General features: G+C 37.9%; 1 protein-coding gene across 1 annotated transcript in view; it reads right to left on the bottom strand.

Annotated features, from left to right (window-relative positions):
* Positions 1 to 13,405, bottom strand: part of TCERG1L (transcription elongation regulator 1 like) — a 226,277-nt gene that overhangs the window by 35,716 nt on the left and 177,156 nt on the right. Inside the window, exons 6-7 of the mRNA XM_060768650.2 lie at positions 13,001 to 13,092; positions 11,793 to 11,881 (exon numbers count right to left, since the gene is read on the bottom strand). Of these exons, the coding sequence (XP_060624633.2) occupies positions 11,793 to 11,881; positions 13,001 to 13,092 (181 nt within the window). The remainder of the gene's footprint in view (positions 1 to 11,792; positions 11,882 to 13,000; positions 13,093 to 13,405) is intronic.

Here is a 13,405-nt window from a genome sequence, read left to right as displayed (position 1 = left end):
GGTGGGAGAAAGAACTCTTGTCTGTTCAAGCAAGGTATGAATGTTTCAGTTGGCCACCTTGATTAGCATTTGATGGCCTGACAGTTTTTACTGTCTGTTACTGCCTGGGGGAATCCTTTGTTGAGAGGTGATTTGCTGACCCTGATTGTTTCTTGTCTGCTGTTCCCCCAGACTTTCCACTGATAAATAAACCCAATTTTCCTAGTTTCCAACAGACCTCACAACCTCTGAGGATGCCTGCCATATATGCAGGTGAAACATCAGGAGAAAATGCTTCTAGAACATGGCCATACAGCCCAAAAAAACCTACAACAACCAAGATAAACAAGTATTTTAAAAAGAGTCAAAACTGAATGTTACTTTCAAGTGGTGCAGGATCCCCATAGAACTGAAAAACACCCTACCAAACTCCTTTCCTGAACAATCCCATCCCATACTTCATTTTCTCACTTTCTAATGTTGGCACCACAATGCATTCAACAGATTTTCCAAGTCCCTCCACCTCCAAAGAACTCAGTACTGAAGTCAATTTTAACGGAAGCTGGCAGCAGTAGTAGTTTATTCTTGCTGCTGCTGCCATTCCTCCTCCACCTTCTCTCCTGTTGGCAGGAAAGGAGATGGAGAAGAAAAAGGTGGAAGGAATATCAAGTTGTTGAGCAATGAATAATGAAAACCACAGAACTAAAATCCATGAAAGTTGAGGGCTGATTATAGCTCAGATTTCTTCTATATCTGATAGAAGAAAGTAAGTGAATAACTGCATGATGACTTACATATTTAAAAAGAGCAAGGAGACAAATTAGCCGCTCTGAGTCCCCTTCGGGGTACAAATGAAGTAAATAATAAATAAATAAATAAATCCTAAAATGAAATAATAGATCATATAATCAATTATAAATAATGAAATCACTGCAAAGCATTGGAAATAATGAGAGAAATCTGGTATAGTTTTCAAAATGTCAAATAATAATAATAATAATTATTATTATTATTATTATTATTTGAAACACAACAAGATGAGTCCACAGCAAACAAGATCACTCTGCTGTCTGTTGTATTGGATCACATGTCAGACACTTCCCAAGTGTCTAGGAATGTGTGATGTTTCGGTGAATAATGCATGCAGATCCAGTAGGGTGGTCTTTTGCAGCTGCCAGATGGTAATATTGTCAGCGCCTATTGTGTTTAAATGCAGGCCAAGGTCTTTAGGCACTGCACCCAGTGTGTCGATCACCACTGGGACCACCTTTACTGGTTTGTGCCAGGGTCTTTGCAGTTCGATCTTTAAATCCTCATATCAGTTGTTCCTCTTCTATTATTATTATTATTATTATTATTATTATTATTATTATTATCTTTTAGTTTATCTATGTTTCCTTATAATTATTGCAGTACTTGCTTAAGGAATCACTACAATTTCTCCAACTTTCAGGGATATGATTCTTCTTAATTTGAACACTAGCACTGTTAATCACCACAGGAACTATAAATGCATCACTGACCAGATTTTTGGCTCACTGTAGATCATACTGAAGTGGATAGAAAGCTTAAGGAGCAGGAAAGCAAACTATCATAAATATTAGAGCCATAGAACCATATACATTAAGGAGCCAGCCTTGGTGCAAGAGCAGGAAAATAAATCAGTATTTAATTGATTTAACTAAAGATTAAACTGACTGCCTTGAGATGATATTATATATAATATCGAGACTATATGAAGCAAATAGGCTCAAACATCATATACTAGCTGACAGTCACCAAGGAATACATAAGCACTGCTATTAGTTATGTCAGTAAGAATCAAAGGCATAAGAGTTCAGTGACAGCTTTCTAAGAATTTCCCCTTCCGTCAGTTAAGAACTGAGCAATCACTGTGATTTCGTCATTCTAGTTTCCTCCCAAGTTTCTATTAGCTGTGATGTGTGTCTAAAATGATACAGAATTTTTATCTGTCTTACTCCTGTTCCAATTTAACTGGCATTGTTCTAGGCTAGGTTTTGTAGTTTGGTGAAGCACTGAAGTTTTCTGGCTATACATTCTACTTACTTTCCAATTTAAGTAGAATCATAGTACTATATACTGTATATCAAAGCCCCCATAACCATGGAGCCAATCTCCATAATTTCACTTATCTTCACCCAGGACAGGGAGGATGCACTAGAGTTAGTGATGTGCTAAAGTTAGTAATTCACTAAGTCAGTGTTTCTTAACCTGGGGACTGGGACCTGGGGGGGGGGGGGGGGGTCATGAGGGAAATGTCAGAGGGGTCACCAATGACCATTAGAAAACACAGAGGTTTTTTTGTTGGTCATGGGGGTTCTGTGTGGGAAGTTTGGCCCAATTCCATCATTGGTGGGGTTCAGTATGTTCTTTAATTGTAGGTGAACTATAAATCTCAGCAACTTCAACTCCCAAATGTCAAGCTCTATTTTCCCCAAACTCCACCAGTGGGTATATTAAGTATATGTGCCAAGTTTGGTCCAGATCCATCATTGTTTGAGTACACAGTGCTCTCTGGATGTAAGTGAACTACAACTTTCAAATTCAAGACCAATGCCTACCAGACTCTTTCAGTATTTTCTGTTGGCCATGAGAGTTCTATGTGCCAAGTTTTGTCCAATTCCATCATTGGTAGAGTTCAAAATGCCCTTTGATTGTAAGTGAAATATACATCCCAGCAACTACAACTTCCAAATGGGAAAATCAATCCCCCCTCCCAACCCCACCAGTATTCAAATTTAGATGTATTGGGTATTTGTACCAAATTTGGTCCAGTGAATGAATTACGATTCGGAACAGTAGCAAAATTACAGTTATGAACTTTATGGTTGGGGGTCATCAGAACATTAGGAATTGTATTAAGGGGTTGCAGCATTAGGAAGGTTGAGAACCATTGCACTAAGTTCTCCATAAGAGTCTACTGTATACACTGAATTGCACTGGAGAACCTAGAGATTATATTTTTTTAGGAATCTCTACTGAAGGGAAGTAAAGCAATAGCACTCTGTTGTAACCATAACTGTGGTGAGGCTAGGAACATATTCCCTGCAGATATGAGGACCTTTCCATACTCGTGAAATGTTAAAGAGCCCTCGATTTGTGAAATGGCTTGCCCATGCAGCTATTAAATTGCTTTTATTGAACAAATTGCAGTGGAGGAGCCTAATCACAGATAACTGGTCTGCCAACAACACACCTATTAGATCCCGGATTCATTCTTATTTGGGAGAGGAGAATTTGGAGGACTATGAGAAGACTGGTTGCGGAGTTCAGTTTTAACAAAGCCCAACCAAATGTGACATGATCTTTCTTCTGTCAGATAGCTAATATTTTGGGTGGAGCTGAAGTGACAACATCAACATTTGCATTTTCAAAATGCTCTGAGACAATTATTGGCCTTTAAAAAGGAAAGGGGGGGGGGAGAAACAACCATGGCTCCAGAGCACCTCTGCAACATAGCTATGTACAGTGTTCTCCCACTTATCATGGGTGTTAAGTTCCAGAACCACCCATGATAAGTGAAAACCAGTGATGTAGGGAAGCTCAGGCTGGATGAGAAGAAGAGTGAAGGAGAAGGAGAAGAGGAGCGCCCCCGAGCACTTGCAGCAGGTGTCAACAGCGCAGCAGCAGCAGCTTCCTCCTCCTCTGCCTCTTTCTCCTCTTCCTTGGAGGAAGAGGTGGAGAAGGGAGCTGCTGCTGCTGTGGTTGCTGTCTGCTGCAAGTGCTTGGGGGCACTCCTCTTCTCCTTCGCTCTTCTTCTCATCTGGCCTGGGCCTCTGAGGAAGAGGAAGAGGAAGAGGCAGAGGAGGGAGTAGCTGCCCAGGCCAGTGGCGCCTTGGCCAAGACCTGTGCTCACCCTCTTCCTCCGTCAACTCCTCCTCTGCAGACTCTTGGCCCAAAGGGAGCAATGTCCCACCGCCTCCTGGGGCTTCAGCATCTTCCAGCCCCACCATTTGCCAGTCCCTGACTCCCCCTCCCCTCCTCCTCCTCCTCCCGTTGCTCAGGGGGGGACGACCATGATACAGTGAGTCTGCAATAACCGAACCACAATGTAGTGGGGGAACACTTTACATGCAAAGTAACACAGCATAAGGCATGACACAGAATCACAGCAAATATGTATAAAGAGTATTTGGAGAGAGAAAATATCTAAAATAAAACATGAATTATTAACATTGCATTTAAAAGAGCACCGATTGATACAGAAATGGGATGCACTGACCTTGAAAGAAAATCTCATGCAAAATGAAACAAACCAGAAACAGATAAATTTCTTTATTTTTTAAATCTTATTGTGTCACAACCTATTCGATCTATGGATACAAGAAATTATCCGTGCTTTCATTTTAGGGAATGAATATTACATGTATATCCATTGTATTGATTTGGTTGCTGAGATTTTATTATTGAATGTATTTTATTATAAATCACCTCAGTGGCCATTTGGAAAATAAGACAGAAATGGCTCTCACATTGCCTATAAAGCAAACTAACCAACAGTAGTTTGTCTTAAAAATGGAAGCAGCTTCTGAACACTCAAGGACAAACATCAGTGAGTCATTTGTTGAAGCAGTGGGCAGATTTAAACAATATTAAACTACTGTATTTCTCTTATACGGTTTATATAGGAACTCCCCAAGGTGCTGAACCTTAACTCCTAAAATATTTTCAGTCCTTTGGATAGCTTTTGTATAGTTAGACCAGGTTCCTAGAATCTGAGCAGCATAGTGGTTCAGTCATCTGTTATTAAAGGAGGCTGGAAGCTTTGTTGTCAGTGGGGTGATGAATCCCACTCTGGATTTTATATATTCATTTCTTCAGATACGTGTACTCACCAACCAAACATAATTTTGACAAGACTCAGAAGTATGAAGAACTAATTGAGGAGGGCATTGTGGATCCCTAATCCCACATCTAATATTCCATTTCCAATTCTGGCTATTTCACAAATTCTAGTATACTTTCTCCTTCTTTATATATAAAGAATGTGCATAAGAAATTGGACTCTGAATGTAAAAGCAACTAAGCAGAAAGCAGCGGGAACCAATTCAGAGACAAGTGCCTTGTATTCCAGAGTAATAACCTTTATATTTATTTTGCCATGTAGCAAACACAGTAGCTTGAGATTTATTCCTGACTCTCAAGGAAGGACCGAAACTCTCTCAATTTACAAACTGTGACTGGTGAGAAATTCCTGAAATCAAATAGTCTGCAGTCAAATTAATTTAAAAACAAATAAAAAACAAACAAACAAACAAATGGGCTATTCAGAGAACAATCCTATTTACTCAGAATAAGTCATAGGTATCTGAAAGGCACCAGAGCCCATCTGTCATTAGAAGCTAGGCAGGGTCAACTCTTATTAGTACTTAGATGGGAGAACATCAAGGAATAGCAGGAGCTGTAGGCTGTATTTCAGAGGAAGGGACTAACAAAACCATCTCTGAGGAATCCCTTCCTAAGAAAACCATATTAAATTCATGGAGTAACTATAAATTGGCAGGTGACTTAAAGACACATACACACACTCCAAGATAGTGTGCATAGTAAGGCACTGTTAAAATCTTTGATCATTTGTTGCTTTCTTCCTCCTGTTCCTGAATTCCAAGAGTCTCTGGCCTATATCACAGGCTCTTTTCCATTACTCTGGATGATGGCAGAATTTATTTCCAGCTATAAATGCATTCATTGTGTTAACTGTTACCACTGGGCCAGCTGAAGCCCAGGCATTTATCTAATAAAAGCAAGGTAATAGCTAAAATGGAAATGGCCCATTTCCACATCTGAACTGAAAGGCACAGGAAACATCTCTGGAGAGGTGCTTAAAATGGATCCAAATGGCAGCTCCCTCTAGAAATCGCTTCACTTTCCCATTACTAACCCAATTTGACATTTAATTTAAAAATTATCAGGCTCATCTCCCAGCATCACATATTGCTTGTCCCTATTTGGCATAATAAAGGTTTCAATTATCCAAAATGGTAATTTGTTCCAATTGGAGGGCGCTGATTAAAAATAATAGGAATAGTAGAAGTTTACCTACAACATGCTCTTAAAACCTCCACCACTATGATATGATTTAAATACCACTAAATTTAGGGGGACTAAATTAAAAATAAACATCTCAAAGATCACACTGGAAAGGCATCAGCTGACAAAAGTTTATAGAAGCACTGATTATTTGGTGTGCTAGTGCATTGTATTTTGTCTGCATCTGACAGAATGGGGTTTAGTCCAAATTGTTTATCTGTAAGGATTCATCTACACCAGGGGTCCTCAAACTAAGGCCCGGGGGCTGGATACGGCCTTCCAGGGTCATTTACCCGGCCCTCGCTCAGGGTCAACCTAAGTCTGAAACGACTTGAAAGCACACAACAACAATATCAATCCTATCTCATCAGCCAAAAGCAGGCCCACACTTCCCACTGAAATACTAATAAGTTTATATTTGTTAAAATTGTTCTTCATTTTAATTATTGTATTGTTTTAAGTGTTTTTGCACTACAAATAAGGTATGTGCAGTGTGCATAGGAAATCATTCATGTTTTTTTTTTCAAATTATAATCCAGCCCTTCAACAGTTTGAGGGACTGTGACCTGGCCCTCTGTTTAAAATGTTTGAGAACCCCTGATCTAGACCAAAGAATGAATGAAGATTGATACCACTTGCAATGAAATAATAGATTTATTTTGGTGAGACACCAGCACTCTTTTAGCATAGAAAACTAAACACCTTGCAAAACTAGTTTCCATGACTCATAGAATTGAGCCATGACAAAACCACTGAATTCTCAGCCTACAACAATGATGAATGCCTTCTGATGTCAAATATACATGTTAAGACAATCAAAAAGGCACAATAGTATGTCTGCTAATATGATGGGAAGAAACATGTATGGTGCCATAGCTATGTAAACATGTTTTGTGATGAGATAAGACAAGTTTGCATATGATTAAATTAATCCTGATGGATTTTAGTCTGTAACTCAGGAACTTGAGGCCTACTTTTTTGGACCTTTTTGGTTAGCCCATAAAATCATTGCTACAATATGGATTTTGACATTCATCTTCTGGTCAAAACATATGCCATTACACTTGTACCATCTGGATTGGGCAGAAAGCATACAGATTGTGGTGTTAAACACCATAGGATGCTGTTTAATATGTATTTTGTGCTGTTTGGTCTCATTACCAAACCATTGTCACAGACTTCTGTCCTCTACCCTTTCAATCAACTTAATGATTTTTACTTTTTTTCTAAACAAGCACATATAGGATTGTGCTAAGAACGTTGCTTGAATTAACTGGCTCAGCAATTTTTTATTTTTATTTTTGCAAAACCTGACATTTGTAAAGAGAAATACACATTTCATTTCAAACATTAACACATTTATGAAACTTAAGAGGCACTTCTAGGAAATAAGCTGTGCCTTGTTTAAAATGGGAATTGCTAGAATGCAACTGAATAAGGGACACGTTGTATTCAATGAAAATGTTGCCTAAACTGTGAAAGTTGTGCAAAAGAATGCACTAGTTAGGGAGAAATGTAAAAACAGACATTGCAGTGTGCAAACCAAACCACGCGGAAATAAAAAAGGAAGAATTCAGATAAATTAAATAACATTGACACTGAGATATTTCCACACGAGCTGTAAAACTCGTGATTGATTATATTGATCATCTGATGTGGGCAAACTGAAGCTTCTCCTCTTATCCATTGGGTAGAAGTCCCTCTTGAGATCATATTATATAATTAAAATGGGTAAAATAGCTACTATTGAGCTCATTCAGGGATGGGCAACATCTGGTCCTCCAGATGTTGTTGCACCATGACTCTAATCAGCATAGTTAATTGGCTCTTTGAACCAATGCAGCCAAACAGCTGGGAGACAACACATTTTCCATCCCTGTTCTGATTGTTCGTTTTAGAGCAAAAATAAATTAAATCAGAGTAGACCTATTTCATCACTGGCGTATTCACTGCTGAGTCACATTTAACAATGACTGTACTCTAATTGGGCATCCCAATAGGATTCAGCACATAAATATTTCTTACATCAAGACTCATTATAGTTATAATTGGGTTTGCTCTCCATAAAATCAGAATGGTCTGTACAGTTTAGATTATGAATAGTTGGGTTTTTTCCAGTCAATATGATACCTTGAGAATTTCAGAGAGTAACAGGAGAGAAACAGAAAATACATTTGTTAAAGCATATTGATGTGTTGTGCCTCTTTCTGAAAGAGCAGCAGACACTGCCAAGCCACAATTTTGTATTGGGGGAGTGAACTAGTCCAGAGGTAAATGTCCACAGCACAATCACAACAGATGTTCCTGCTTCACAATCAGCCTCTGTAGAAAAAGCTGGCTGAAACCCAGTCAGACCGCTGGATGTTATAATGGAGACAACTTTTCAGATCCATCCCTTCCAGTTCTAATCCTTCAGCCTGAATCCTGGTGTTTTCTGGCAGTGGCTTTCTCTGATTAGGCTTATCAGTGTCTTTCCACTTGGTTGTTTTGGTTGGCTCAGGAAGATTTCCTCAACTTCCTTTCCTCAATCAAGACTGTTTGAATCACAATATATTCCTCCTAGACCTGTTTATGACATTGTGGCTGCTAACTTTTTCTATTATAAATAAGGCCAATCTGTGGCCTGCCAGAAGTTATTGGACTCATTGGTGGCTCATAAACTATAAACAGAGTGTGTTAGGAAAGATGCCCCCACGCACATTTGGTCCACATCCTGCCCATGGTTGGACCTCAATTTCTTTCATCTTTTACTATTGACCATATTGGCCAATACTTTTGGAAGCTGGAGTCCAACAATATATGAAAAGTCACACATTTTTCACCCCTAACATATTACTATTTTGGGGTTTCAATAATTTGATTCTCTAGCAACCTCTCTGGGTTGGCCACTGTTTGGCTATGAATTCTTTGCTCAAACATTTTATAATAGGCTACCCTGTACTGATCAGAAAGTAAAGAAATTGATCCTTAAATGAAATGTGTGTTGAGAAAAATTAATTTACAATGGGCAACCAATATTTTAAATGCACATATACTAGACATAAATATTTTCCAACTCAAAGATCAACAGTGCGATTCCACAGGGATTTTGCTGAAGTTTATTTACAACGTAGTTAAAATGTATAAAGAAAGTGACAATCATGTAGCCCTTCAATGGAAGTACCATTAGTTCTAACAATGATGAGGGATTCTGGGAGTAGCAGTTCATAAAGATTTGGAGCGACAAATTTTCCATCTCTGGTTTATGGCCTCAACTTGACCTTGGAGGTTTCATATGTAACATTTTAACAAATCATTTTAGTGGTGATATTACTGATAGTGATTTTCTAGAGGCAGGGACCAAACTATAACCACCAAATATATTTTTAAGAAAGCAGTAGTGTATGCAACTGAAACACAAATTAAAATTCAGCACTGTTTTGAGACTGGAAAGGAAGAATGCTCAGGAAAATAAATGTTATTTGAAAGGCGGGGGGATTCAGATATAATGCAGTTACATTAGCCAATTCAGTGCAAATGCAAAAAAGACTCTAGTGCCTACTTAAGGTCTAGCTTCTGCTAGTTTTATAATTGAATTGCTATGTGCAGTTTCTATTCACTGTTTGAACTTTTTATATTTCTAAGTTATTGTAGTCTGCCAAAAGAATACTGGTTATTGGGCCGTTAAATAGTGTACTGAATATAAATAAAATAGGGCTGTATTCAACACTTTCTTGAGTTAATTCTCGTTGACCTCTGTGGTACATTCCATTAAAACATGTATAATCAGGGTGCAATATATTTTGAGACAATAATAGTAAATGGTTTTAAGATCCAAAAGCTACGAAATGCAAAAGGTTGAGTGAATCTTTATGTTTCATGACATTTGGGCCATGAATCATAAAGTTGTGGGTGGTGTTGACTATACCAAAGCTAGTATGAGCATATATGAAATAGTATTTTAAAACAAAAAAATAACCAAGTGGTTAGAAGAAACCCTCAATGAGGAAAGATTGAACTGTTGGAGCATCTTCAGATTTTCATGAAAGACCAGTAGAGAGAGATTGAGAGATTATAGGGAGTACATAAAATTAGGAGTGGTGTTGAGAAAGTAAATAGGAAGAAATACCCTCTTCTCATGCTACTAGGAGTCAGATACTAAAAGTGAATGATGGGAAATTTAAAAATTGTGTTTTTAAATATAGTACTTTTTCCACACGGTACATAGTTGCATTGTTGAATTCACTACTGTAAAAATGTAGCGATGCCCCCCAATCTGGATAACAAATCCATGCTGGATCTGGCTTTTGGTGGGTATATATGCCTCTATGTATTAGTTTCTGGGAAGTATGATGGAGGGAAGGAGTTGAACTCAAATCTGGCTTATGGGCTTCCTACAGGCATTTGGCTAACTATGGATTCAATAGAATGCTAGACTGGATTTTGCCTGATGCTTCTGGGCTCTTATATCCTTATAGAATGGACTTGAAATCATGTTCTAGATGCAGTAATCCAAATTATGGAACAGAAACAACATTGCTTTTGAAACAAATTAAGAGTATCCTGCAGAAACATCTCCCCAAAGACATATCCGTTTCTTCAAGCAAATTCAATTGCCTAGTTATTTACTTTTAATATACCTAAATGACAGAAAACCTTACTCTACCCTACAGGTATTGAGGCTGAATGTGAACTCTGAATTTGACATGACAACTCCACAGTCTTTACAGCATGTCATGATGTCTGTACAGAGCTAATGTGATTGCACAGAAGCAATCAAAACTCACCTTTTAATTTGTTATAAGCTGTACAACCTGGAATCATTCTCACACATCCTGCTCTTGTTCCCACATGACATTCCAGTGCATGTCTGGTAATGTCATATCAACCACAGAATCCATCAGAAGCATGGAGCCAGCCTACAAGTGGAGAGGGTTTGGGATCAGTTCCAGGTTTACTGGGTGTGTTAATTTATCATGGGTTATGGTATTTTTTTGATGCTACATCTAAATGGGCATGAATTAATAATATATTCCCTAAAGGTCCGCTCCATGTTTCAGTGTGATTCTGTGATGGATCACATGATGAAATCTGCATGATGAGTCAACATTGGCCTTTATATCAACAATAAAAGCAAACAACTAAAAGATTACTTTTTCTAGTGTAACCCAAATACAGGTTTGGTTTTAGAAGTATTCCTAAATCTTTCCTTCATGGCTGGCTTCTAATGACAGTACAACCCTAGTTGGTCATAGATCACACTGAGTAAGATTTTAAGTAGGATGTAGTCTAGTATAGGGATAGGAACCATGAGCTGCCTCTCGTAAATGGAATAGCTCTATTCAAAGAAGATGCTGTCACATAATTTGAGGGTATAATTCAGTGTATCACATCCCATGAAATTCACCAGGATTCTCTGAAGCTCTATTTAGCATTTTTTGGGCTTGGATGCACTACCCCAGCTACGTGGGAGAGGAAAATCACTTCCTATAACTCTTCTTTTTAAAACATGTATGTATATCTAGAGCCAACCCCATGTCTTTAACGTTGTTTCTACGTCTACATATTTGTATATGTAGTCTAGGAAACGGGACAAGAAGTCTTATAATTTTTTAAAATATATTTATTTCACCATGTTGTAAAGTTATGGTAATAAAAGTATGACTTCACATTATCAGTTATTTTTTAAAAAATAATTTTCCACAATCAAAGTAGATCACCAATTCCTATTTGAGTATTATCTACAGAGACTGATGAAATATACCTGGTTTGCACTGGCTTACCATGGAGATCCTGGCACTGGAGTGGATGCCACAGGTTTGTTGCCATTTGCACCACCATCATCATCTGGGAGTAGCTTTAAAGAATGATTCTTAATGGGGAAAAACATACAGAAATTAATTATGAGAATGCATCTCTATACTACATAAATAAAATTAAATTGTGTTTTTTCCCCAGTCATTTAAATAATGCATTAGTCTACAATAGTGATTCTCAACTTTTGGCTCTCCGGAAGAATTGGACTTCAGCTCCCAGAGATCCTTACCACTGGCTGGACAACTGGATGTCCAGAACCCGAGCATCTGATGGGCCAAAAGTGGAGGATCACTGACCTCTTTTTGGTTAGTATTTAGGCATAGTATAACAAAATAGAGGCACCAAAATGGAAAATAATAGATAATAGTTTGAATAGGAAGGTAATTGTTTCTTTTACTTACTAAAAAGACCATAGCTTCAACAATAAAACATGAACAACACATAGGTATTAAGAGAGGAAACATATAATTTATAATAAAAGAACTAAACAACTGTATGTTTTTATTGTATTGTTTTTTATGAAACACTATTTTTTGTGTTTTCATTTTTCATCAAAGTTAGTGCCCGTTTCAGCTTTTGGTCAGTGAACCTTTTCTCCAAGTTGAATCCTTGCTAGTATTCTCTTCTTCTATCCCAAAGATGGGAATCCAGATATTACCCAAACACTGGCCCTCCAGATATTGTTGGATTACAATTCCCAGCATCTTTCACCACTGGCCAAGTTGGCCTTGGCTGCTTTGAGTTGTTGTTCAACAGTAGTTCAAACAACCAAATAATTCCCACCACTGCTCTAGCCCAGTCTTTATACATCACAGTGTCAAGATGCATCATTTAGAATTTATGATTCCTCTTCCTTACTCCTTTCATTATATGCTTGCATATGAATGAGCTATAGCAAGCAGATGGAGCAGAAACAGAAAATCTGGGCCGTCTATATAAGTTTTGCAGCCAACATTCCTCTTAATTAGCTAAACTTGTTATGGCTGATAGAAATTTTAGCCCATCAACTTATGTTTGACTGGAGCTATACAACAATGGGCCAGTGCATTGTTGTAAAGTCCCACTACATAATATAATTGCTTTAAATAAGGAAATCTATGCAACAAGCCCCTGTCCTTTGTTTTGCAGCAGATCAAGTGTTTCCCAGATTCGAGGAAAGTAATGTGGAACAAACCTTGTCTTCATTCTCTGTTGGTTTATTTTTTAATTCAGTATGTAAAATAAGGGTCGGCGGACAGGGTGTCCTGTTAGATTCTTTGTGTTTATCTGCAAGGAAGAGAGTTGGAAAAAAAGAAGAGTCACAAAAAAAGTCACTGAGCTGTCAACATTTTCTTCTATTTGGATTTTTTTAGTTTAGCTTGAAAAGTGGAAGTTTTGTTAGACAGGCAAATGAGATGGTTTTATTCATTTTCCCAAAAGAATAAATGTGTTCCAGCTATAGAATGTGATCTCCACAGTACTCCAAACTTCATTGGCAAAATGCTGGAAAGAAAACTCAGTTGTCATGAAACATGTCACAAAGCATTATTTCTTCTTAGAATTGCCAAAATTAAGCCATACAGTCCAAAAAAATAAATTA

This window comes from Anolis sagrei, chromosome 3 (genome assembly GCF_037176765.1).
Source record: "Anolis sagrei isolate rAnoSag1 chromosome 3, rAnoSag1.mat, whole genome shotgun sequence".
Lineage (NCBI taxonomy): Eukaryota > Metazoa > Chordata > Lepidosauria > Squamata > Dactyloidae > Anolis > Anolis sagrei.
The sequence above is the reverse complement of the archived record's forward strand: the minus strand, read 5'-3'. Positions and strand labels throughout refer to the sequence as shown.